Raw genomic sequence first — 23,977 nt, 5'->3', positions numbered from 1 at the left:
TGTAAGGGGGGCCCTGGCACCAATGTTTTTTTAAAAAATATTTGTTGGGGCCCTAATTTGTTTTAACTTGTAAGGGGGGCCCTGGCACCAATGTTTCTTTAAAAAATCTTTTTTGGGGCCCCAATTTTTTTTAACTTGTAAGGGGGCAGTGGCAACAATATTTTTTTTAAAAAAAAATTTTGGGGCCCCAATTTTTTTTAACTTGTAAGGGGGGCCCTGGCACCTATGTTTTTTTAAAAAAAAAAATATTTTTTGGGGCCCCAATTTTTTTAACTTGTAAGGGGGGCCCTGGCACCAATGTTTTTTTAAAAAATATTTGTTGGGGCCCTAATTTGTTTTAACTTGTAAGGGGGGCCCTAGCACCAATGTTTCTTTAAAAAATCTTTTTTGGGGCCCCAATTTTTTTTAACTTGTAAGGGGGCAGTGGCAACAATGTTTTTTTTTAAAAAAAAAATTTTGGGGCCCCAATTTTTTTTAACTTGTAAGGGGGGCCCTGGCACCTATGTTTTCTAAAAAAAAAAATATTTTTTGGGGCCCCAATTTTTTTAACTTGTAAGGGGGGCCCTGGCACCAATGTTTTTTTTAAAAAATATTTGTTGGGGCCCTAATTTGTTTTAACTTGTAAGGGGGCCCTGGCACCAATGTTTCTTTAAAAAATCTTTTTTGGGGCCCAATTTTTTTTAACTTGTAAGGGGGCAGTGGCAACAATGTTTTTTTGTTTTTTTTTTTAATTTTGGGGCCCCAATTTTTTTAACTTGTAAGGGGGGCCCTGGCACCAATGTTTTCTAAAAAAAAAAAAATATTTTTTGGGGCCCCAATTTTTTTTAACTTGTAAGAAGGGCCCTGGCACCAATGTTTTTAAAAAAAATATTTTTTGGGGCCCCAATTTTTTTTAACTTGTAAAGGAGGCTCTGGCACCAATGTTTTGTTTTTTAACTTATAAGGGGGCCCTGACCATCAATAGCTTTTTATAACTTGGGGGTTACTTTTTTAGCGCTGATGTCTGTGTGGTCTTTGGGCGGGATGGAGTGGGGCTTGGGTGGAGTGGGTGGGATCTGGGGATGGGCTTGGGCGCTAGTGGGCCCCAAAATGTTGTTGTACGAGGCCCCATGATTTCTAATGGCGGCCCTGGATACAGGTAGAATTCTATTGTTTATACCTGTATATCTGACGATTCAGCTCTACACGTGTGTGTAGAAACACTTTTACAAGAAAGATCGTAATTGTTACGTCTATGGTCACCTTAACAACAGCCTGGTAAAGAAAATACAAGTTTGCCAGCACTTCAAAGTCATTTGAAATTATATATTAAGGCATCAAGTAATTGTCATATGTGTCATCATGGGTGTCCACAATTTTTTTTTCCAGGGGTTTTAAAAAGCTAAATCATATATCAAGGTAACATCCCACTGAAGATGAACCTATTCATGACAATGCAGTAGATAACCTTATTAAGGCTTGCCTTGGAGTGGGATAAAAAAAATTTTGTGTTGTCAGGAATTACATTTACAAACATTTTCTTGAAACTAACTGGAGATGTTACCAACTGCTCCCTCTTGCCGCCTTCTGCAGACACCCATGCATGTCATGACTCTTGTCCCAGTTAAGATGACATGTCTTTTTTGGTATGTTTAGATTCAGGTGAAAACGTGTTTCGGGCTTGTTCCTCTTGTCCTTTACTGGCGCCTCTGAATGACACACAAGTGGTTCATGCTGTCGATGTAGCTCTTCTTGGCTTCAACAATGGGAATAACACTGTGTACTACAAGCTCCATGAAATTGGTCGGGCTCAGATTCAGGTAAAGGTTATTCATGCACTTTATACATTTGTATCCTATGTAATGCTTTTTGCTAGTTTATACTATGTATGAATTTTGATGATAACTCTATGATATATGAAATAAAAGGCAGGGGGTTATATGAAAGACTTTAAACAGACACATCTCCCTAAAAGCACCCTGTAATATTCTCATGTGGTAGCAGCTATTCTGCAGACAGATAGGTAAGCCGCACCAGGGACACTCACTAATGGATGCTGCAGGCATCTAGTCAATGGTGACACCAGGACCTATTGGGATACAGGTATGGAATCCCTTATCTGAAAAAATATTATCCATAACGTTTCAAATTACAGGGAGACCATCTCCCATAGACTCCATTATAAGCAAATGATACTGTTTTTTTTAAAAAAAAAAATATTTCCTGTAATAATAAAACAGTCACGTGTACTTAAACCCAACTAAGATATAATGAATCCTCAATGAAGGCAAAATAATCACATTGGTTTAATTAAAATAATTATATAAATAACAGATTTAAGGTATGGTGATCCAAATGATAGAAAGTCCCCTTATCTGGAAATCCTCAGTTTACAAGCATACAGGATAATAGTGGTGCTATCAAACAGTTGTGATTGTGTATTGAAAGAGAGAAATGCGGTGAGTTTAATGATCAAAATAACAGAGTTGCAATAACTTTAAAAAATAAATAAAAATAAAAAAAATACATCAGGTAATAGTGCTACTCCAGCAGAATCCTGCAATGAAATACATTTTTTTAAAGAGCAAACTGATTTTTTGCAAATTGGAGTGATATCAACCCGCTCCCTTCCCAGCAGCCTATTAATGGAACAATGGGATTTTAGCAAAATAACAGTTTCCTGACATGTGCATTGCTAGAGATGCTCCCATGCCCCAACTAGTGGTAGATATGAGGCCAGCACTCAATAGTAAAACACCCTGTGACTCCTCCAGTTACATGTGGGAGAGGCAATATCTTATCTGAAAGCAGTTCTATTGTAAAGTTCTGGCTCTTTCTGAAATCTCAGGATCAGGCAAAATGAGATGGCTGCCTACACACCAATATTACAACTAAACAAAATACATTTACTGTTTGAAATACAATTTTAAATGGTAGAATTAATTATAAACAATATAATTTAGTAATAAAAACTGTACCATAGATATCATGACTGGGTCCTGCCTAGGGTTGCCACCTTTTAAAAAAAAAAAATTACCGGCCATGGTGGGGGGCGGAAAAGAAAGGGGCGGGGCGTGACACAAAAAAGGGTGGAGCCGATGAGGGGCATCACAAAAGGGGTGGGGCCATGTGGAATAGCGCCACAAAGGGGCGGGGCCACCACCCGAAGCCAACGAAAATATAAGTTTTCATCGGCGGGCAGGGGATTTTGTAAATGGTATTACAAATTACCGGCAGCTACATTGCCGGTAAATTTGTAATACCAGCCCTGGCAGGTGTTTTACGGGCTAGGCCGGTAAAATACCGGCCGGATGGCAACCCTAGTCCTGCCCATTATAGAAAATCAGCTCACCTACCTGAATTTTTATGACCACAATCACCACCTGTATGGTTTGTTCAATCAACCCCCTACTGTGGTATTTTTGTGGGACCATTTATACTGCAGTGTTATCCAAAATAAATGAATTATATGTGTTTTATTTTGTGTTTCAGGGACCTGCCAACAATAAAGTGCAGGTTGAGTTTGTTATTGCAGCAAGCAACTGCTCAAATGAAAATGCTGCTTTGGACAGCTGTGTAGCCCTGACTGGAGAAGGTGCTGTAAGTAAATTTTCTTTTATCCCAACATTGAAATCTAATGTAATTATTTATGTTAACAAGTTCTATGTATCATAATGTCATACACACATTTTGTTATGTAATTTTAGCACTATGGCTCCTGTGCTGGCAGTGTAACCAAGCTCCCGGAGGCACAGGATGAAGAGCTTGATATGCAGTGTACTGTCTACGAACCACAGGTTATATGTTTTCTTGAAAATTACATTTAAAGGGGAGCTGTTCTTGTGAGATAGAGAATGTGCTAGACCAGTGCTGTGCAACGTCGGTGGTACAGAGGAAGGGAATTCATCTGGCATATGTGGTGGAGGGCTGATAATGGAAGCCAGTGTTGACTACTCCCTGTTTTTAAACCACACCCATGTTACTACAATACCATGCCCAAATTAATGGTGGTGGCATACCAGAAAACCTAATGGTTGTTGCTCATCACTCATGCTATTATTTATCACTCATGTGTGAAACATTTTAATCATTTTAAAACATACCCTTAAAGGAGAACTAAAGCTTTACTAAAGATGTAGGCTAGAAATGTGGTACATAATGTTTTGGGCTTCTGTACCAGCCCAAGGCAATCACAGCCCTTTAGCAGTAACAATATGAGTCTCCAAAGATGCCCCAGTAGCTCCCCATCTTCTTTTCTACTGATTCACTGCACATGCTCTGTGCTGCTGTCACTTACTGAGCTTAGGGACCCACTCACAATATACAGGACACATAGAATAGAAATGTCACAATGTAAGGCTGATTAGTAATTAATACAGATAATTACTACAGGACAGTATAGAAACCAGTGCAACTAGCATCAGTGCTGAGCATGCAACAATAGGGCAAATACTCCACTAGCTATAATTTATATGAATGCAATGTAATGTAATAGATATTTATATATATATATATATATAAATATATACCGGCCACGGTGGGGGACATTTATATATTTATTTATATATATATTTATATTTATTCTGATTTGGGTGCCCTCTAGCTCCACTATCCCTAGTGAACTTTACAAATCTTATCTTACACCTGCCATTATCTTGGCACCTAGTTACTGAATACCAACTTAGTCTAGGAAAACAGCTTACTTTTGGTTGATGAATTTGCCCCAACTGGGGCAATATATGCCTTGTCCCCTAAAATGCATATCACCTCATGTAAAGAGCAAAATATGAGAAGTTGGCTTGTTATTGTAGGGAACATTGCTTTTCTTCTGTTATCCCCCAAATGGTCAGGAATAGAAAAGCAAAATAACATAAGAATATACCTTTGGACACTGAACACATCTTTGCTAAACATAAATGATGCACTCATAGGTTACAAGATATATAAATATGACTTTCAAGTATCTCCTGTAGTCATAGGGCAACCAGAGCATGTGGCTTTTTAGAGCTTCATTTTGTTGTAATCTAAAAACTAAAAGTTTAGGCCCTCGTGGACACCACACACAGGCCAGTCAAACAAAAGTAAAAAATATTTTATTAGCAAATCATCCCTGATACAGAGTTACACGTTTCATATGCTGTGACTAAGAACACAATGCAGGAAATGCATGGGATGATTCTGGGATGTTTTGCTTTTGTACTTTGATTCTGGTCTGTGTGTGGAGCCCAGGAGTATACGCTTTTGTTTTTTGGATTGCCTGCTCCCCTTGCCGAAGGCCTGGGGCTAGTTTACCTGAACTACCTATCTCATATGGTGAGCTTTATACTTTGCCAGACCTTTAGTGTATCAATATTTTTAATAAAGGGATTTGTATAAGGCCAAATTAGGTCAGTTTTTTTTATTCAAACAGTTGCCTGACAACAATATTGCCACTGATTCTGGCTATATGTGATTGAATGTGTAATATTAATGAAGTTAATATTTTTTGCCCTTCTATCAGCACAAATTAACATTGAGATTGTTAAATAAACACCAGCTGTTTTTAGAAAAATGAAATATGGCGAAAAGCTTAAATACATTCAGCAAGTAATTTATTCATGCAGCCATAATAATGATAATAATGTGTATGTGTTTGTAGCCTCCCCAGGTTGATCAGACTGGTGTGCCAAGCATTGGTGTGCCTGCACAACCTCTAGTAGTTCATGGGCATTTTCACCATAATCTACGCCATTCCAGCCTTGGTCCTCACTCATCAGAATCCAACTCAGCTGAAAAGCTTCTACTTCATCTACATCAGGCTAAGTCTGCTGTCAAGAGATCACTGTTTGGAAAACACTCAGGCCCTAATGCACTTAGGCCTCGGTGTCCTGGCAAAAAGATATTCTTTTAATATCACACGACATCTGTACTACCCGTGTATTTACTGTACTGTATAGGTGATCTGGAATTATACACATGGCATTGATCTTGTTAGATCTTGACAAAAAATGACATTTAATGAATAAAAAGCTGGTTCATTGAAGCATATGACATGACTATTTATTTCAAAGAATTTAGCATAAACTTTAATAGTATATAATGAAAACACTTTCACGTTTTCAGACATTGAAGGCATAATTATCATTACAAGTATGGGATCCGTTATCCAGAAGCTCATTATCCAGAAAGCCATGGCAAGGCCATCTCCATTTTATCCAAATTTTATCCAAATAATCCACGTCTGTAATACTAACATAGCACTTTGTAGTTGATCCAAACTCAGATATAATTAATCCTAATTGGAAGCAAAACCAGCATATTGGGTTTATTTAATATTTAATTGATTTTCTAGTTGACTCAAGGTATGAAGACCTAAATTATGGAAAGATCTGGTATCTGTAAAACTCCAGGTCCCAAGCATTCTGGATAACAGGACCCATACCTGTATTAGCCTTTTTTATATAGCACTGACATAATTACACAGCACTTTACATAGATCATAAGAAGTAACTACACCAGGTATGTAGCATTGCCCAGTCCTTCCATATGATAACTTGGAGGTTAGGATTAAATCTGGCCACTAAAAAGGCTTTATTGCTACTGGACCCATGCTTCTCTTATATCTGGCTCCCGCTTGGAGTTGGCACTCTGGTTACAGAGTGATGGTGTAACCAGTGGTGTAATGCACCCAACAGCAGGTTTTTTTAGGGCCCAAATCATTTGCTAACTATCTTTTTCCTGTTGGCTGTCTTGCTTCTCCTTTCATTCTGAACTAATGTTAGAGAGATGATCCCCATCTTTTAAGCTTCATTTGATGACCACCATTCTGTTTGTTCCTTACAAACAAACGTTATTACTCTAAGAAACCTGGTGAAGGGATATGAAAAATCCTTGCCAAATAGCTGTTGAGTTGGGTATTGTTGTTAGCCAGTGCCTCGTTTATCTGTTCAGAAGAGATAACTAGCAGAGTGACTATGAAGATTTTCATTAATCCAGGTAATCCATGGTATATCTAGTATAGGTAAATTTAAAAACAACTGGACTTGCTGAGTAATCACTGAAGACGTTTCACTACTCATCCGAGCAGCTTCTTCAGTTCATCTGACTGGTGTGGGAAGTTCTCGGCATATAAACTCTTCCATTAATCTAATCACAATGGCACATTGTAACTCTTCAAAGAGGTGACATCTGAAAATGAGTAGTGAAACGTCTTGAATGATTACTCAGCAAGTCCAGTTGTTTTTTAGATTTACCTATACTAGATATAACTTGCAGAGGTTTTTTAATTCATAAAAATGTTATAACAAAAAAAAACAAGACGGCAAATAAAAATGCACTTTATATATTCTCAAAATATAAACTTTTATAACTGTGTCTTTACAAAGTAACAAAGAGTATTATAATATATTATAGTAAATAAGAGTATTATAATTTAGCAAATATCAAATTACTGTTTAGTGAAACTGCTATGGATTTTTCATCATTCTGGGGGAAAGTGTTTCAAATGTATTAGTTTATTCGCATTATGTTTTTGTAAATGGACTAAGGTACATTATTAGATGACAATATTCAAGCAAAGTTTATTTCATTTCCCAATATTCTTCTTTTGACATTTTATACAGCAGGAAGGTGAGAACTAGAGAGAATTGCCTCTGAGGTCTGTTTGAAGCTTACATGAATGATTGTTGGAAATGTCATATGTCAGAGAAGTGCATTGTAAATTTACGTGGAAGGTAGGCCTTCAGTTATTATTATTATTAACATGTATTTTTAGAGTTCCAATATTTAGTGCAGCGCTGTAAAATAAATGTTTTTATACAAAGAAATCACATGATTTACATGCATAGAACATACAAAATTACATACAATACAATACCAATACCGTACAAAAGGTTTGGAAGGCCCTGTGCAAAAGAGCTTACAATCTAAAAGGGGAAGGGAATGAGACACAAGGTGTGGGAATGGGCAAGATCAGAAATAAGCAAGGTGTGATGGTATTGCATTTGTTAGCTAAAGAGAATGGGGGTAGGCTTCTCTAAATAAATGTGTTTTAAGAAATATTTTGAAAAGCAGATAGGTTGGGAGAAAGTAGTACAGACTGTGGGAGAGAATTCCAGAGGTGGGGTGCAGCCCTTGCAATGTCTTGAATGTGAGCATGTGAGGAGGTAATGAGAGAGGAGTTGAGGAGCATGTCATTAGCATAGTAAGCTGTTGGGTGAGTATCTACCGATTAGTTCAGAGATAGATGTAGGGTGGGGCAGAGTTATGAAGTGCTTTGAATGTCAGGGTCATTCCTTTGAATTTTATTCTGAAAGGTAGCAGAAGCCAGAGCAGGGATTGACAGAGTTGCATGGCAGAGGAGGAGCGGTTGCTGAGGTGTATAAGCCTGGCGGCACTGTTCATTGTGGACTGGAGAGGTGACAGAGGGAAAGGCCAATTAACAGAGAGTTACAGTAGTCTAGATGTAGTATGATGAGAGAGTGAATAAGAATTTTTTCGGCATCTTGGGTAATAAATTATTGTATTTTTAAAATGTTCCTTAGGTGAAAGTGATATGATTTTAATAAGAGACTAGATATGAGAAGTGGACTGTGGACTGGAGAGGTGACAGAGGGAAAGGCCAATTAACAGAGAGTTACAGTAGTCTAGATGTAGTATGATGAGAGAGTGAATAAGAATTTTTTCGGCATCTTGGGTAATAAATTATTGTATTTTTAAAATGTTCCTTAGGTGAAAGTGATATGATTTTAATAAGAGACTAGATATGAGAAGTGAAGAATCTAGGACAATCCCAAGACACCGGGCGTGGGAAGACGGGGCGATAGTGGATTCTTAACTATGACAGATACTTCTGGGATGTTATTAGTTGGCGAAAGAGCACCATATCTGTTTTAGGGCTCTTACTCATGAGCATTTTTACCTGCGCTCCCCTGCGTTCCGTTTTTCGGCGTTCAGCCGCAGGGGAGCGCAGGAATAGACGCATTTCATTATTTTAAATGGGGCTGTACTCACACAGGCGCGTGTAGGCGCCGAACGCAGGAAAAATGCAGCATGTTGCGTCTCAACCTGCGTTTGGCGCCTACATGCGCCTGTGTGAGTACAGCCCCATTTAAAAAAATGAAATGCGTCGATTCCTGCGCTCCCCTGCGGCTGAAAGTCGAAAAACGGAACGCAGGGGAGCGCAGGTAAAAACGCTCATGAGTAAGAGCTCTTAGAGAGGTTTAATTTAAGGTAGCATGTTACATCCAAGTAGAGATAGCGGATTGGCAGGAAAAGACCTGAGTTAAGAGCTCTGGGCTGAGATCAGGAGAGGAGAGATAGATATGAGTATCCACAGCATGGAGGTGGTATTGTAAATTATATGAGCTGATTGTTGTTGTGGGAGGGAGGAAGTATAGAAAATAATAAGGGGCCCAGTACAGAGTTAATATAAAGAAAGCATGTACACCAAAATGCAATTTCATTTAATTATGTTTATTAGCCAAGGCTGTGTTAGAGGGTACTTTTACATTTTTTTTCAGTGCAAATCCTAGTAAACATTGCAATGTTCCTTTTACACAAACATTAGCCAAGACTTATCCACATTATTTATCTTTTAACACACAAATATAAGTTCAGATAACACTGGTTCTGATAAAAAACAAACATTGCTGGCAGTTCACATCTGACAAATTCTACCCCCAACTCACATGTCACCAATACTGAATTCCTGCTGAATTGACAAAAAAAGTTGACTGGGAGACTGGGACCTTGGATGTAATTTACTTGCCTGCAACAGTGGAAAAAGTCACTGCAGAACTTTGTGTGTATTGCTCAGTTTCAGCAAAAAGTTTAACTCATTTTGTGCCCACATCACTATGGTGCCATGCCAACATGGGTATGTATATAACAAAACAGAGGAGCTATTTAGTGAATAACCACAAAGAAGTGAAATAGCTCACCAGAGTGCACATGCCTCAGACTTACAACACAAGGAGAAGGATCATACCACAGAAGAACAGCAGGCACTCACGGATCCCATTGTAAAGGATCTGCAGACTTTATTTTAAGCAAATGTAGGGTTACAGCATTACGCATTTTGTGCACATAGGAACTTAATTGTAGGATCTATGATTATATAGACTATGATTAAGTGCCTAAGTGCATGAAATGCATAAGGCTGTAACATGTCCTACATTTACTACATAAATAAAGTGCATATGAATTTTGTTCAAACATGCCTGAATGGACCACTTGGTTTTGCTTTGTCAGGTACAACAGCGTCCTTATGATTTTTAGGAAATATGAGATGTCCACTTGTGTCCATACATTCTGCTAGCAATTTGAGGCCGCAACAATGCTCCCATCAGCACTAATGAACTGACTAAAATAATCTAATAAAACAACAACTAGTAATAAAACTGTTAGCTTCATTCTTGGCTACCAAACTGAGTTCTCTTTCTTCTGTTTATATGTGGAAGTGCTTCTAATAATACTACATCACCAATAACATAACACAATAACACCTGACAAATATCAGCACGCAAAGAAGTAAATGATTAGGTTCTGCCTACTCATGTTTGGATTGCAACATCCGGAAGAGACAGCAAGATTAAGATTAGTTTTGAGGTTGTGAGGGTTGGGGGAGCAACCTTGACAAGCATGTAAAAAACATGTAAAGTTCACAGTAATTTCAAAGGCCTTAGAAACTCTACTATCTATGTTTTGGATAATGAGGAAGAAACTGCCACGAACAGTCGTGTCGGCTGCCTTTATTCATGCTTTTAGCTGTTGTTTTTTAGCAAAGCCTACTCCATCTGATCACATATGAAAGTGTAGGGATGGTCCTTACAAATAATGTAGTCCAACTGCAGTCCATTGGTGAGGATGTAAATTACCATGTTTTTACCCACAGCTCCATCTTTTCCCAAGAATGCTAGTGTAATTTCAGCCACAATATAAGTAGTGACCAATACAAACTCAAATTCGAGATTTGTCGGGAAAATGGTATAAAAGGTGCAAAGTTTGCTACTGGTCGAACCACATATAGCAACCAATCAGCAGGAAGCATCTACAGGTCACATGTTTAAATGCAAATGCCTAATTGGTTGCTAGAGGTTACTACACATGGGCAAGTTAAGTGCCTTTTGTTTCATATGGGGGTATGAAGTTTGAAAAGGGTTGCAGGACATGTGACACCCCAATGTACCCAGTATCAATAACAGAATTAGCGCCCAATTGTTTGGGGCAAGTTGGTGCCATCTATGGACATTACCTGCTAAAGGTACCCTGAAATTACAGCCAGTTCCAGACTACTGGTATTTTCATGGTTCAATAGCATACATGATGTGGACAGAGCAATGTCATAACTATGACTGAACACTATGACAAGGTATCACAGAATAGGACTTTTAATTTTAAACTGTTTTTTTGCATTATGACAGCGACTGTAATTCTAAGCAAATTTCCAATATTTATTAAATAGCTTTGTTGCATTTTAGATTTATTTTGGTGAGTGGAAGTACAAGACAGTGGTCAGATGTCATTGTTCATAACATTAATTTATTTGTATTCCAGTTGCCTGGAACTTTGGCTATCCAGTATCCAAAGACCTAAATGAAAAGCTGGGCCAGCACCACATTGTTTCAGCAGCAATGTTACAGGCTTTCAAACTTGTCCACAGCAGCTTGCCATCTTGGAACTTGCTAGGTCATCTTTTCAGAGCCAGTGGCATTGCACATGCTCAGAGGGCCATTTATTGCTATTGAGAAGCAAAACTTAAAGGAGAACTAAACCCTAAAAATTAAAATGGCTAAAAATGTCATGTTTTATATAATGAACTTATTGCACTAGCCTAAAGTTTCATCTTCTCAATAGCAGCAATGATCCAGGACTTCAAACTTGTCACAGGGGGTCACCATCTTGGAAAGTGTCTGCGACACTCACAGGCTCAGTGGGCTCTGAGCAGCTGTTGAGAAGCTAAGCTTAGGGGTCGTCACAAATTATCAAGCAGAAAATGAGATTGGTCTGTAATATAAACTGATGCTACAGGGCTGATTATTGAATTTGGATGCTAGTTGCACTGGTTTCTGTGCTGCCATGTAATAATTATCTGTATTAATTAATTTACTAGACATATATTGTGACATTTATATTCTATGTGTACTGTATATTTTGAGTTGGCCCCTAAGCTCAGTAAGTGACAGCAGCACAGAGCATGTGCAGTGAATCAGCAGAAAATAAGATGGGGCGCTACTGGGGCATCTTTGGAGACACAGATCTTCATTGTTAACGGGCTTTGGTTGCCTTGGGCTGGTACAGAAGCCCAAAACATAATGTACAACATGTCTAGCTACTTCTTTAGTTCTCCTTTAAAGGTTATCAGAAACTGATAAAACTTTAGCAGAAAGTGAGGTTCAATTTGTCATAAATGCTAATGCTCCTGACACATTATTCATAGTTATTAATAATGGTTTCTAAACTGTTGGATGTCAAAAGTTATTATCCATAGAGGTCTTTTATCTGTCCTCTATACCCCATATTTGGGTGACCAGAAGTCTGTCCCCTCTTGCTGAAGGAGTGTGCAAGTAGGAGCACCTGCAGGAGAAAGGGACATTTCAGAGCCTTATGTTTGGACTTAACTGGACTTCACAGGGCATGTTGGGGGATTGCTGTGATACAGCACCAGCATTTGTAGCTACCAATAGTAAATGAGCCTAGAGAACTATTTTAGAGAAAGTCTTTATGTGTGGAATCTTTGTCTATCTTAAGGTGGCCATACATGGAGAGATCTGCTCGTTTGGCGTTGTCGCCAAACGAGCGGATCTCCCTTCCCATATGCCCACCTTGAGGTGGGCAATATCGGGCTGATCCGATCGTGGGCCCTAGGGCCCAACGATCGAATCCTAGTGAACGCGACCGGGCGGTTGGATCGCGGGACCGCCTCAGCGAACAGATGCGGCCGCGATCCGACGGGATTTTTAGTCCCATCCGATCGAGATCTGGCCGACTTTCGGCCAGATCTCGATCAGGGAAGCCAGTCGGGGGCCCCCATACATGGGCCAATAAGCTGCCGACTCGGCCAATAAGCTGCCGACCTTTATGCTGCTCCTCTTTCATTAATGGGAGGGACTTAAGGTGGAGATAAAGGATATGAAAGAACAGTGGCGATTCTTAAGATGCCAATTTCAAAATGTTTTCTGGACATTTAACTCAACCAGTTAGAGAATAATAGTTTTTCTGCTATTGGAGTGCTTCTCTCTGTTCTGTACTGGATTAATATTGTCAGCCAGAATGGAACAGCACCAATTATCTTATGAAGAATAAAAATGCCTTTATTGCAAACTTTTATCAAACTTCTAGCTTGACAAAGGGCCAAACGTGGCCTGAAAGGTTTCTGTGATATCTTAAAATGTTTGCAATAAAGGCATTTTTATTCTTCATAAGATAAGTGGTGCTGTTCCATTCTGGCGGTCGCGTATATACCAACGGGAAGTGGACATGGAACCTGCACTACGCCAAGATTTGAAGTGTTTTGCCGACTACTTTCTACTGCATTCATTTTGTGGCAACTGTGGAGCCAGAAAGATGGTAGTAGCATTGCACATTGAGTGGTTTGTTTTGTACATAACATTCTGGGACTTTCATTGGCTTTGCTATGTGACCTTTACAGCATTTGTGCTTACCCATAGGCACAAAGACTTCAAGCAATACTTCATATATGACAATGTTTATTTGTCCCTCTTAGACTGCTCCTCTTTTATTATTAGGAGGGAATTTAACTGGCGATGGTTTAAAGGACATGGAAGAACCATGGCAATTCTTAAAATGGAACTTTTCAGAAAACTGCATTTATCTTAGAACATATGAATATTCAAGTATACATTTCTAAAAAAAATTTGGATTGAGGACAGTTGCAACAAATGTCACTGTTTCAGCAGAATGTACAGGAGATCATTAGCGCTAAGATAAGTAGTAATGAAGTAGAGCCACTATTATACTTTATTACTACTTATCATGTTGTGTCATGTCTGGATTTTAGACATACGTTAGCATATGTGGTAGTATAGAATGCAGTGTATAAAATTGTGCATCAAGGTTGCCGCTTGGAGGCAACTCTCACAGATTTGCACAGCTGATATTGCGTCTGGATTATCTTTTGGACTTTACCATTCGTTGTGTAGGCACACTTCTAATCATTTACTTTGCGTCTGATGATATTAACTAAATGTTAAAGGTGATGTTGATTTAAAGGCAGGCTTTTCAGTGGTGCAACTGTATATATAAGTCTCTTTTGCAGAGACTGTTAACAAATCCCAATGAAGATGATATTTCCAGTGTTGCTGTTAGTGTGCACTCAGGTGCTCGGGGCTAGAGCATTGGTCGCTTATAGTATCCGCCAACCTGAATCGAGTGCTGTAGCCTGCAATGACTCTGTAGTAGAGGCTGCTGCAGATCTGTCCCTGAGGCAACTAAATGGTATCCGGAGAAAAGGCTTTGTATTCGCACTCCATCGCATCACCGATGCAAAGGAAGAGTTTAATGTAAGTATGATTTCACCTCTCCTTAAGATTCAGGGAACTGCATTGCCAGTTATTTGGTTATTTGTATGAATGTAACTGCAATTGCTGGCTTAAATAGCATGTCTTTAGTGATCAAATCTTATATACTATGTTCATAAGTTTAAAAATGTTATAATTCACACACTTTTATTATTCTGTTTGTTAGATGACTATTTTCCCTTTTATACATCACAATCACCTGGAATAGTGATAAACATCTGTGAACCAAACCACCTTCCTAATTGCAACATCCTACTTAATCTACTTAGTTACGCAAGACATATAGTTAGCAACAAAATACTCAGAATATTGTAAGACTTCAGAAGAAGGATTTATTTTATTGTGTCAGGGGATGGGCTCAATTGCCATGCAATGCACAGTTTTATATTATCAGGGAGCTTGCATTGTTATTATTCTACTGCAGCAAATTCCCTTGTGCAGAACATGATTTGGATAGTCTGGGAAATCACTAATGTGTCTTTTTGTTTCAAAACAATCAGGATTGTACTTAATGGAAAGCTTGTGAAAGGTTATTATATGCATGATCGTTTGTTTGTTTTAGATCACTTATGGAATTGGTAGATACTTGACATGTTCAGTAAAATGATAATTCTGTATTTGAGGCATGTGTTAGGATGCACCTATAGTATATAACTCTATTTATGTTTGTACCTGTTATTCTGTAGATAGAGAATGGTACCGTATATCAGCTGACTCTGGATGTGGTAGAGACAGAATGCCATGTCTTGAGCAGGCAATTGTGGAAAGACTGCGAACCCAAAAAATTAAACGAAGCTGTAAGTATACAGGGTAATCTTCCAATCAAATGAATCTATTCTAAGTTAAAATATTATTATTATTTACTAATGAACATTCTAAACTATATGCAGGCTGTATGCTAATTGTAAAGGGGTACTCTTAACTAAATTTAAAGGTGTAGTTCACATTAAAGAGATACTGACACCAGAAAAAAAAACTTTATTTATATCCATCATACCATTATCTTTGAATGCTATTTATAATTTTGCCATAAAAGTATTTGCCTGATGCTTTTACATGACCTTTATTATCCCCATGTTCCTCTATGAGGGGGCTGCCATAGTTGTGCAGCAGGAGTCCGTTACCATTAGAAACTCTGACAAGTTTAGAAGGGACAGTCAGGTTGGCAAAACAGTCAGGTTTAGGAACTTTAAGTAATAATTACTTACAAAAGCAGAACTATCAGCAAAAAATTTGACCTCTATGTAACTTTTTATATTTTGAAAAGAAAATTTTTAGTTTCGGTATCACTTTAACTTAACTTTAACTTTGATGTAGACATCATTAGTCTAAACTATTTGCAATAAGTCTTTTTGATTTTATCATTTTTAAAATAGGTACAATTGTTGCTCAGGAATGAGGTTCATCTATACCACACTAAAAGTTAATATACAAGGGAACATCACATTTAACAGTGTTTGTTTCTAAAGAATTCCATTATTTTTGTCATTCAGCAGCTATATTTTTATGTGCTTCCACATTTTTCTTGACCTATATTGTTTAAAAAAAAAAATAACAACTATAACTCTGAACAGTACAGGCATGGGACCTGTTATCCAAAATGCTCAGGACCTGGGGTCTTCAATATAACGGATCTTTCAATAATTTGGATCTTTATACCTTACGTCTACTAGAAAAGCATGTAAACATTAAATAAACCCAATAGGCTCGTTTTGCTTCTGATAAGGATTCATTATACAGGTATGGGATCCGTTATCCTGAAACCTGTTATCCAGAAAGCTCAGAATCACAGAAAGGCCATCTCCCATAGACTCCATTTTATCCAATTAATCCAATTTTTTCTAAATGATTTCCTTTTTCTCTGTAATAATAAAACAGTAGCTTGCGCTTGATCCGAACTAAGATATAGCTAATCCTCATTTGAAGAAAAACCAGCCTATTGGGTTTATTTAATGTATACGATAAACTCCACAACTGGACGGCACTTCTGGACAAAAATGTATTATAGCAAACTGCTGAACAAAACCTAACGCGTTTCAGGATAAACTTCCTTAATCATAGGCATTGAGCCTATGATTAACAAAGTTTATCCCAAAACGCGTTTGATTTTGTTCAGCAGTTTGCTATAATACATTTTTGTCCAGAAGTGCCGTCCAGTTGTGGAGTTTATCGTGGGGATGCTGCAGACTGAGCACCTGGCCAAGGGAATAGCGGGGATTTGGAGTGGTTTCTTTTAGTTATTATTTAATGTATAAATGATTTTCTAGTAGATTTAAAGTATGAAGATCCAAATTACGTAAAGATCCATTATCCAGAAAACCTCAGGTCCGAACATTCTGGATACAGGTCCTATACCTGTATCTTAGTTTGGATCAAGTACAAGGTACTTGGAAATCATTTTTAAAAATTTGGATTATTTGGATAAAATGGAGTCTATGGAAGACAGACTTTCCATAATTCAGAGCTTTCTGGTTAACGGGTTTCTGGATAATGGATCCCATACCTATAATAGCTTTAATAAATGTGCATTGCTTTATGAGTGTAAGTAGTAGTGATGTGCGGGCTCCCTGCCCGCGACCTAGTACTGCCTGCTTCCGGTGCCGGAATTTATAGACTTCCGCCTGCCCGGGCCCTTTTGTGACGTCACTGCGGGGCGGGGCAGGCGCAGGTCTATAAATAAAGGGGAGCAGCGGACCCGGGACGGATGCGGGTAGGGAGTGGGCGGATTAAGGTCGGGTGCGGGTAGAGAAATTCACGACCCGCACATCACTAGTAAGTAACTTTAAAATTGTTAAGTAGTGATAGCTCAGTTTGGCACATCTTCTGCTTCCTATTCTCATCAGTAATCGATCATCTAATGAAACGTAGGCATCGAATGAGATTCAACACAATGTTAAAGGCTTGTGCAATAGCACTGGCAAAATGAAGCTCCAAACCATTTTGCTTATAGCAGCTATTGAGACATTTGATTTTATCATTCTAATTGCATTACCCAGCCAGGGCTGGTTTTCTGAAACAGGTAACTGAATTTGGCTGAATGAGCTTAAATAGCACTGCTGCATATCCATTTTGAGAATAGAAAGTCCTATTTTCAATGAGACCATAAAACCCCTTGAAGCATCTTTACCATCTTCTTCATGTTGTTCCAGGTATCTGGTCAGTGCAAAACGGAATTTCACATTCACAAGCCAAGGAGAATTGCCCACCTACACACCTATAACTGCACACTGCGACAAGGTATTCATTAACAAAGAATATGAAAGAACATAACTGAAGGACATTATGTCACAACCATTCATCACATTACAATCGCATTTCTCAATAGGGGAACTTTTCTGTTTTCCCATTATTTGTATATGATTTTAGAGTCATATTCATCAAAAGGTAAACGGCAACTTTTGATAAATCTGCTCCCAAAAAATTCTATATGAGTGATCATATGTGCCTACAATCAGTACTCTTTTGCATGTATTATTTTAATTCATTGACCTTATAATGAACAACAATCTTGTGGGTCTGGAACTTGTTTTTTGTAGCTTTGACTATGTGAGTGCAATGTATAACTGGCTGCTCTGGGAACAGCATTTCCCATTTATAGAAAAGTCCAGGAGCTTATAGGATCCCTAACAAAGACCCCAGAGAGGAGTGGTAGTGGAGTCACTGGAGAGGCAATTCCTAGTGTTTTTTCCCCTGCCCAGTAAACTGGAAAATGCACAGAATATCCCCACCTGAATAAACAAAATTTGAAGTACAGTTACATTTCATTGCAAGTGTTTGTTTTGTAACCCGTTTTAATGAACTGCTTTTACATTGCAGGGCCTCAAAGGCGTGGGTGCCCGGGATGCCCAATGCCCACACCATTAGATGATTTCAGATTTCTGGAAGTTGCAAAACTGAGCCTTAAAAAGTATAACAGTGAGAACAATTTCAACAGCTACTTTAGTCTTGCAAATATAACAAGAGGTAGAATACAGGTATGTCAACAAAACTACACTATAGTAACATAAATTCCATCTTTCGGCTTTTTTTTCTAACCAAGCTGTTATTTTATGTTACATTTTAGACATGCAAGGGCTCATTTACTTTAAAGGGAACCTGTTACTCATGCTGCATAATAAAAGTCCTTTGCAAACATGAAACCCAAATTATTGTTTTTTAATTGAAACATTGTAACTGTTATAAATGTATTTAAAAAGATGACCTGCCAATCATATACCTGTATTGCCTACTTTTAAGGCTGAAGCAAACAAAATTAAAAAAAATATATATATATATATATTATATACACGCACAGTGTAAGTTTTTGCTCAACTAACATGAATGAAAGGGATTTGGAATTATTTCCTAGGGTGGCAGGTCCCCTTTAAGAAAGGCACTGTGCAATGTACATAAACCCAGACACAATGCTTTGGACAACTACATTTTCAGGGATTAGTTGCTCAGAATGGCAAAACTGGCAACTAATAGTCATCAACAAAACCCAAACCACAGCCTGCTGATAACATGAATGTATAGTACTGGCTTTTGGGCAAGTGTGTCTCAACATTTTTATGTTTTCTTTGAAATTGTACAACAAAAATAAAATCCCATAAATGATTAAAGGGGTTGTTCACCTTTAAATGAACTTTAAGTATAATATAGAGAGTGATATCCTGAGACAATTTGCAATTGGTTTTCGTTTTTTTATTATTTGTGGTTTTTGAGTTATTTAGCTTTTTATTCAGCAGCTCTCCAGTTTGCAATTTTAACAGTGTAGTTGCTAGGGTCACCATTACCCTAGCAACTATGCATCGATTTGAATAACAGACGTGAATATGATTAGGAGAGATCCTGAATAAAAAGAGGAGTAATAAAATGTAGCAATAACATTACGTGTAGCCTTACAGAGCATTCGTTTTTAGATGTGGTCAGTGACCCCCATTTAAAAGCTGGAAAGGCAAATAATTAAAAACTATACAAAATAGACAATGAAAGCCGACTGTAAAGTTGCTTAGAATTGGCCATTCTATAACATACTAAAAGTTAACTTAAAGGTGAACCACCTCTTTAATGGAAAATGTCCTTTTCTTTTTTATTTTGAAAACAAAGAAATTAAGTGTCCCTTTAATTGATTAACATTTATTATTTGAATTGAAATATATTTAAATATGTGTACAAAGTCTTCTCCAACCAACCTTCTATCTTTTCCGGTGGCGGTTGGTTTATGAATTCATATAAAGGTGGTTGCGGGCCAGGCCTACCATGTGGAATTTACAGTTCGTGAATCTTCTTGCAACAAAACCAAGTCACCTAAAGAACTTGATCAGTGTGAAATCCTGGGCAGTGAAGATGCTGTAAGTGTTTTAATAACTGCAATGCTTTAGTACTCCTAAATATGGGGTTGATCCTTAATTTGTCATGTTGCTGCAAGCACAGGCTTCCTTTCTAATCTACATTCAAGACAGAGCTGGAGGAATCTGTAATATAAGAATATATAGGAATAGGGGCACATGCAAAGAAAAAAAGAGGCAATAGGAGTTATTTACATTTATTATTAAATAGTCTTATTGATATAGACATATAAAGGGTACACAGCTAACCAAGCCATTGCGAATTGTATCAATTTATACAGATTGAGCATTCAACCAAGTGTCCCATATTGCATTGAATTTAGCTGGGCATCCTCTTGACAAGTAAACCAACTTTTGTTTGGGTAATACATCATTAATTCCAACTGGTGTTTTAATCCCAATTGGATTACGTTACCTACATTTACTATAGACCTATGGCATCCTGGGCACAGGTAAAAATGGAGCACAATGACTATTACTTTTTCCATGAATACAATCCTGCCTGCTCTGTGTGAGTTATAATACATAATGGGAGAGGTATACAATAGTGGCAAATCCTTGGGTGGTTAAACAATTTTCTGGGTACATTCAAAATAAAAATGATATTGACCCATTTTCTGAAACTTTGCAACCCTAAGTGCTCTTGATTTAGCCTCTGGGGCAATAATAAATAAGCCCTGGGATGTTTTCATTTATTAATCCCAGGTATATAACTTCTTTCCAAGCTTCCCATTGCTGTCTAATAGTAACAAGTAAACAGGTTTATGCCATAGCCCTTACTGTAGAATGAATAATGCAGGAAATTCACAAAAGAAGTATAAATCTGACCATCAGATACATCTTTTCATTCATTCTTATTACTGAAGATGACTGATGAGAGAGAATTACTGATTAGTTGCATTATTACACCAGAATTTATTCACCCAATGTGAGTTTTGAACAGTTTAATTGAGGCGTGTGCTGGTTAAGAAGAGTCAATGTTCTCCTTTCAGGCGACTGGCTATTGCAAGAGCTTTGCTGTAGCACACTGGAGTACACCTGACGACAAGAAAGTGCAACGTGTGTCCTGTCGTATATTTAATCCTGAGGTATGAAATATATTTATATGAAATTGATATCAACTAAAAATTTTGCTCACATTTTATTGCATCAAGTGCTTTTTCCCCCACAAGATATTTAAAATAAGAAAGAACTCACCAGGAATTAGGGCCTTTGAAACAGAGCAGCCATAAAAACACACAAGATAACCCCTACAAGAAGGGATGGATGCTAAATATAGAGTAGGTGCTGAATATAGGATATTGTTCTGAGCTTTCTGATTAATAGATTTCTGGATAACAGGTCTCATACTAGTTGTACCACCTAGTGCAAATGGGTTGTCTGACACTGCTATTCTGGATCTGTTGTTTTATATATACATAGATATATTATCAGAAGGGGCCATGCTATTATTATGCATCCCAATTGACAGCACTAAAGTGAAAGCGTTTGTGATGTTTCTGCTGCTCACTTATTTAATCTCCTCCACTGTCCATAGTCAGGAATGCTGCGAGATAGTCTCATGTCTGGCCTCAGCATACAACTCCTCAATAATTACGTTGTCATTGAGATAAGAAAATTATGAACTGAAGAGAAAAAAAACGGTATCATCATTGTACATATATCTAATAGTTTGAGTATTATGGAGATTGCTAAGTTATTTATATTTTTAGGGAACTGATGCTGAACAACATTCACATGATGATGGCCACCATGAACATGGTCACGGTGATAAGAAGGGTCACCATGGAAAGAAAGAAGACAAACATGGAAAGAAAGAAGACAAACATGGAAAGAAAGAAGACAAACATGGAAAGAAGCATGGGGATTCTGAGCATGCACATGGTCACAAACATGGTCACAAGCATAAGCATGGGCAGAAGAGCAGTGAAAGCCATGAAGACCATTCACGCAATCGTACAAGCTCACACAGTCATAATAACAAGCCAAAATTAGTTAGACCTGATCCAAATGCTCACACGCCAACTGGTAGCATTTCATATGTAACCAGTGAAGATGACTTCCCTGTCCCTGTAAATCCTTCCAATTCTGAACACTGCCCTGGACAAATAAAGCAGTATTCTCCTCCTGCAGTACCAGAAGCAGTACCAGAAGCAGTACCAGATGCAGTACCAGATGCTCTACCAAAACCAACCCTTATTCCTAAATAACCCGTTTTACATACTGCTTGTTGTTGTTCACAATAAAAATAAATAAGATATTAAAACAAATATAGCCCTGATTTATTAACATGAGAATTGCCATAGGTTATAACAGTATTGTCAAATTACTGTATTTGCCATATTTGACCCACTAATCTGTCTGAACAGACCAAATATTTTACAGAGCTACATCTGATCATAAATACTCAGAGGTAGCACAGTGGCTGTGCGCTAGTTGATACAAGAACAGGAATTGTTATGATTCAATGATTTTCTTCATCTTCAGGTCATAATTCCAGGCCATGAGCTTCTCACTAATCTTATCACTGCAGTGAGTGAGAAGTGACCTCCAGAGATATCTGGCATATTTTCACCACTACTTTATGGGCTATTGTAAGTGTTCTTTTGCGGCCGCACAATTTCAAGCTTGGTGGGTGGGTATCACAAGTCTGCCATTCCATTACCCTGAACAATTATCATCTGGACCCTACCGGTGCACACACAGGTCAACTGATTATCCCTTGCAAACTCTTGTAATCGACCATTGTGATCTTTACCCTTATTGTTTAAGGGTACCACCCAACATACAGCAGTTACAAAAGGGAAAAAAGGAAAAATTCAATTTATTTATAGAACTGTGACAGAGTTCTGGAATTCAAGCTAGGCAGAGACATAAACTGTTTGGTAGAGTCTGAGTGAGAAGACAACTTTGTGTTATTATGAGGTAGCTGCAAGGGCAATGCTCTAACTTTATTTTCTGCAATGATCTTACTGGCATTTCTGAATTAGTATAGCCAAAGGAAGTGCTGTTTGAATTTTTTTGAGCCAACAGTTAGGTAGTCTTAGGTCCCATATTTTGTTTAGACAGCCTTGCTGCACACCTAACTATGTTGCTTCTCTCCTCTTCTACCCTACTATGCTCTACACCCAGGGCCAAATTTACACAGTGGTGCCCCTACGCCCACTGCCGTTCATCACCACTGTCATCATCAGGTCGACAGCATGGGGATTGGGGCGTAGGAAATTTAAAAAACGATTGTATCTCCTGAACAGCCCCAGAGCTTCAAAACAAATGTAGATGTGGTGGAGCGGAATACCATCCCATAAAACCCTGCTGCTCTAGGCCCAGGCGGCCTTTCCACAAATCCGGTCCTGTCTACACCTTCTAAAAAGTGTAAAGTTTTCCAGATTCACTCACTCTATTTACTAGAAATTATACCCCCTTCATGGTTTTTAATGAAAATTCTACCAGTGGCTGAAGGTGGACACTAAACAATACTATAGAAAGGAGCTTCAGTAACACTGGAAAAATCACGGGCCACACATGTAAAGTAAAAAATCTCCATTTATTTATTTATATAAAAAAAAACATCTTCTAAAGGCCCTCCATGTTTCATGTCCCTAAGGCACTTAGTCATTGGCCCAGAGGAGTAAACAGAACTTATTAACCTGAGCCCGGGGGTTATAACCCATGCAGTAGCACATTAAACAAATAATTGCATGTTATTAATATACTGACTCTGTTAGTGACCTGAAATGATTGAAATGCAATAGTAAAATGTCCAAGCAGATATATTGTCAATTTTAGGGTGTTAGGGTGTTGGGTGAAGGTCTCTAAGATCCGGTTATCTGGTTGGTGGGTGCAATAAGATAGATCAGCCAAAGGTTGCAGGTGCACACCTGGTCTCTCAGTGTCATACACGGTGCTTGGGGCATAGGAGGATGGCACCTCCACCATTCAATTCAAACAAAGTACTCCAGCACACGTATTCTGCTTAAAGGAAAACTATACCCCCAAAATGAATACTTAAGCAACAGATAGTTTATATCAAATTGAATGACATATTAAAGAATCTTTCCAAACTGGAATATATATTTACATAAATATTGCCCTTTTACATCTCTTGCCTTGAACCACCATTTCGTGACTCTATCTGTGCTGCCTCAG

General features: G+C 38.1%; 2 protein-coding genes across 3 annotated transcripts in view; both read left to right on the top strand.

Moving 5' to 3' along the window:
* Window positions 1–6,006, top strand: part of LOC108716982 (alpha-2-HS-glycoprotein) — a 30,518-nt gene extending 24,512 nt beyond the window's left edge. For both annotated transcript variants that reach the window (XM_041563269.1, XM_018263613.2), the window contains exons 4-7: window positions 1,636–1,799; window positions 3,472–3,579; window positions 3,687–3,776; window positions 5,618–6,006. In XM_041563269.1, the coding sequence (XP_041419203.1) occupies window positions 1,636–1,799; window positions 3,472–3,579; window positions 3,687–3,776; window positions 5,618–5,869 (614 nt within the window). In that variant the 3' untranslated portion in view covers window positions 5,870–6,006. The remainder of the gene's footprint in view (window positions 1–1,635; window positions 1,800–3,471; window positions 3,580–3,686; window positions 3,777–5,617) is intronic.
* An 8,231-nt stretch (window positions 6,007–14,237) lies between these two features.
* Window positions 14,238–22,098, top strand: fetub.L (fetuin B L homeolog). Its single transcript, XM_018263612.2, has 7 exons — window positions 14,238–14,480; window positions 15,185–15,295; window positions 17,648–17,735; window positions 18,315–18,472; window positions 19,718–19,831; window positions 20,821–20,916; window positions 21,541–22,098. The coding sequence occupies exons 1-7, from the start codon at window positions 14,256–14,258 to the stop codon at window positions 22,036–22,038; spliced, it is 1,290 nt and encodes a 429-aa protein (XP_018119101.1). The 5' UTR covers window positions 14,238–14,255; the 3' UTR covers window positions 22,039–22,098.
* Window positions 22,099–23,977: the final 1,879 nt, after the last annotated feature.

The sequence above is a fragment of the Xenopus laevis genome, chromosome 5L (assembly GCF_017654675.1).
Source record: "Xenopus laevis strain J_2021 chromosome 5L, Xenopus_laevis_v10.1, whole genome shotgun sequence".
NCBI lineage: Eukaryota > Metazoa > Chordata > Amphibia > Anura > Pipidae > Xenopus > Xenopus laevis.
Note: the sequence above shows the minus strand (reverse complement) of the source record. Positions and strands in the feature narration are given on the sequence as shown.